Source organism: Helobdella robusta (genome assembly GCF_000326865.2).
Source record: "Helobdella robusta unplaced genomic scaffold HELROscaffold_8, whole genome shotgun sequence".
In the NCBI taxonomy this organism is placed as follows: Eukaryota; Metazoa; Annelida; class Clitellata; order Rhynchobdellida; family Glossiphoniidae; genus Helobdella; species Helobdella robusta.
This window is the reverse complement of record NW_008705459.1, coordinates 857,271-861,546: the sequence shown is the minus strand read 5'-3', so window position 1 is coordinate 861,546 and position 4,276 is coordinate 857,271. Positions and strand designations below refer to the sequence as shown.

Sequence of the window (4,276 nt, the reverse complement as noted above, 5' to 3'; positions counted from 1 at the left end):
ATGTTGTTGTTAAAGTTGTCATTATTGGTATGATTGTTGTTTACATCATCAATATTGTTGGTGATAACATTGTTATAATTATTGCTGTTGTCGTAATTGTTGTTGTTATAATTATAATGATTGTTGTTTTTATTTAGTAGTCTATTTGAAGGTAGAATGTTGTTAGACTGTACTTGAATGTTCATGGAGGGATTTTTGTTTTGTATGAAAATTGATTCAGCTATTTTCAGGTTTGTGATGTTGTTATTGCAATAAACTATTTGCGTGTAATTTAACATTTGTCGTGTTAAAGTGATGTTATGCTGTTGTTGATAATGTTGTTTAATTTTGGTATCAGACAGTTGTTAACGCAACATTTCAAAAATTCAACACTACTTTCAACATTGTTCAACTTTTTTATATTTCTTTTTAATTTATTAATTTCAGAGAAATTAGACATTTTGTTTTTAAAAAATTTTTTTTTATTAAATAAATTTGCAAATAGCTATTTCGAGTTATAGATAACTCATCTTCAGTGCATTATATATAAGGTATGTAAGATATTTGATAAGAAGGAACAAGTAATTATTTATTTATATAAATTATTATTTATATTATTAATTAAAACAGAAAACCAATAAAATAAATTTAATAAATATAAACAATATAAAACGCGATTTTTAAATTTTTTTTAACGGCAAGATTGTTTATATTATGGTTGTTAAGGTAAATATTAACGCTCAGCCGAGAAGCGCGAATTAATTTATTTAATTAACTACATATTATTAATATTATTTTTACAATATTTAAAAACGTTATTATTATTATTATTGTTAACGTTATTATTATTATTATCATCGCTGTGGCTCTTCTTGCTTCTTGTGATGATGTTCCATTTGCAAGTGATATTTGCGCTGTGGGTTGTGGCGTTGGTATCTACAGTGTTGGCACTGTTGTTGTTATTATTGTTCATGCTGTTGTTGTTGTTGATGTTGTTGTTGGTGTTGTTGATGTTGTTGTTAGGGTTGTCACTATTGATGATGTTCCAATTGCAACTGATATTTGCTCTGTGGGTTGTAGCATTGGTATCTAAAGTGTTGGCACTGTTGTTGTCGATGCTATTGTTGATGTTGTTGTTGATGTTGTTGTTGGTGTTGTTGATGTTGTTGTTAAAGTTGTCACTATTGGTATGATTGTTGTTTACATCGACAATAACAACAACAGCAACAACAACAGCCGTATCATTAGAAACCAAATCAACAACATTAAAATTTTAAAAATCGCGTTTTATATTGTTTATAGTTATTAAATTTATTTTATTGGTTTTCTGTTTTAATTAAATAATTTATATAAATTAATAATTACTTGTTCCTTCTTATCAAATATCTTGCATACCTTATATATAATGCACTGAAGGTGAGTTATCTATAACTCGAAATAGCTATTTGCAAATTTATTTAATAAAAAAAATTTTAAAAAAACAATAAAATGTCTAATTTTTCTGAAATTAATAAATTAAAAAGAAATATAAAAAAGTTGAACAATGTTTTGAAAGTAGTGTTGAATTTTTGAAATGTTGCGTTAACAACAGTCTGTTACCAAAATTTACATTAACACGCCAGACTAAATCACGGACTAAATCACTGCAGAAATCAAAAACAGAAAAACATTACTCTTGAATGAGTTATCAAGAAAAGAAGAACTTTTTAAAAATATGGAAGCGTCAATAAAATTGTTATGTGACTCGATTGATGATAGATCGTTAAATGAAACCAACTTCATCAAAGAACGCCATCGAGACCATTGTTTCCAACGAATTAGGAAAAAACTTAGCAATTTATATCGCGGACCAGTTTTGTTGCCACAACACCAAGATCATTTCATAAATGTTAGTAGCCATCAGTTGACAATAGATGAAAAACAATTTTTGAACCTCGGCTTAAGTTGTCACCTCATAAAAAACAAACAAATGAATAAACATATTGAGATTGAGATGTTGATAAATGAAATTTGGAAACAAGAACAATTAGGAAATGTGAAAGTATATCAACAATTAGCCAATTAAGTGAATCTAACAAAAGACGAAATTCGTGTAATAGCAAATTGTTGACGAACGAATTGAAAATTGCTGCTAAAAATTATAAAATTATAAAAAATATTGAAAGCCGATAAATCTAATTTATGCGTAATATTAGACAATAAAACTTATTTATCTAAATTAAATGACATATTGAAAGATGAAACTAAATTTAAACTGATAACTAAAAATCCAACACTATCGCTTAAAACGAAAACTAACCAAATTATTCGACAAATCAATGCTAACTCAACAGAACATAAAATACCGCTATTAACTGGAGACTACAGACCAGGTTATATGTATGGTACTGTCAAAATTCACAAAACTGGCGACCCACTTCGTCCAATAATTAGTCAAATACCAACAGTCACATATAATGTAGCAAAATGGCTCAACAACATCCTAACTCCATATATTCCAAATGAACATTGCATTTCTTCATCATCAGAATTTATTCACATCCTAAAAACTAGATCATCATCAGGCATCATATCATCAATAGATGTGGAATCTCTTTTCACTAACGTTCCTGTTGATGCCACAATAGATATTCTTTTAAACTATGTATATAATAGTGCTATGAATCCACTAAAAATTAAACCTCATCTGCTAAAACAGTTACTTCAAATCTGCAGAAAAGAAGCTCCTTTCTACACTCCTGATGGAAATATGTATCAGCAGGTCGATGGTGTAGCCATGGGCTCCCTCTAAGAGTGATGTTTGCAAACTTCTACATGGGATATTTAGAAGAAACTGTTTTCCAAAAGAAACCACATCTCAAACCCGAAATGTATGTAAGATATGTTGATGATACGTTCATTATAGTAGAAAATGAAAACAACTTGATGGACCTAATTGATGAATTTTAATCCAACTCAGTTCTTTCCTTTACCCATGAAATTGAAAATAATAAACAGCTACCATTTTTGGATGTCCTGATAACCAGAAATGACATTGGTTTTCAAACGCAAGTTTATGTAAAAGACACCAATTTGGGATTTTGTCTTAATGATAAAAGCGAGACCTCAGAACAATATAAAAATAGTGTTATATTTTCTTTAGTTAACAGAGCGTTTCAACATTGCTCTGATTATACACTCATCAACTCAGAATTTTTAAGAATAAAAAAATTTCTCGTGAACAATAATTACTCTTTGAAACAAATTGATCAAGTTATAAATAGATTAACCAAAAAATATCATGAAAATACACAAAATATACATCAAAATAAGGCAATTACCAACAACGTTCCAAACAACAATGAACAGGAAGATAATGACAACCCCTCCACCACGTCTAATAACTTTGATAATAACAGCATCACAAACCTCACCACAAACAGTAATAACAATAATAACAACAACAGCAACAACAACAGCCGTATCATTAGAAACCAAATCAACAACAAAATGAATGACAAAAATAAGATAATATTTTACTACAAAAATACCTTTTCAATGGCGTATAAAGAAGATGAAAGATTTTTAAAAGGAATAATACGCAGAAATGTAATAGCGTCAAATCCAATTAATAAAGTTGTTCTTCGAATTTACTATCAAAATTTAAAAACATCCCAACTAATCATGAAAAATAATTGCCTTCCTGCAACTACTCAACTACAACAAATTCATCTAATATATGAATATAAATGCTCCGTCGGTGAATGTTCGCACCGCAACAATGCTTCATATATTGGAATGACAACTACCACATTGTCAAGACGTTTGACCATGCATCTACAAGATGGAGCAATTAAACAACATTATCATCAACATCACTTTAACACGACAAATGTTAAATTACACGCAAATAGTTTATTGCAATAACAACATCACAAACCTGAAAATAGCTGAATCAATTTTCATACAAAACAAAAATCCCTCCATGAACATTCAAGTACAGTCTAACAACATTCTACCTTCAAATAGACTACTAAATAAAAACAACAATCATTATAATTATAACAACAACAATTACGACAACAGCAATAATTATAACAATGTTATCACCAACAATATTGATGATGTAAACAACAATCATACCAATAGTGACAACTTTAACAACAACATCAACAACAACATCAACAATAGCATCGACAACAACAGTGCCAACACTGTAGATACTAATGCTACAACCCACAGCGCAAATATCAGTTGCAATTGGAACATCATCAATAGTGACAACCCTAACTACAACATCAACAACACCAACAACATC

At 29.2% G+C, this 4,276-nt stretch overlaps 1 protein-coding gene across 1 annotated transcript; it reads right to left on the bottom strand.

The window, feature by feature from the left end:
• Positions 1-754: 754 nt before the first annotated feature.
• HELRODRAFT_165375 (hypothetical protein) lies at positions 755-3,446 on the bottom strand (the record flags this gene model as incomplete). Its single annotated transcript, XM_009031972.1, has 2 exons — positions 755-1,160; positions 3,388-3,446. 2 exons carry the CDS (start codon positions 3,444-3,446, stop codon positions 755-757), a joined length of 465 nt encoding a protein of 154 aa, XP_009030220.1.
• Between the last annotated feature and the right edge of the window lie 830 nt (positions 3,447-4,276).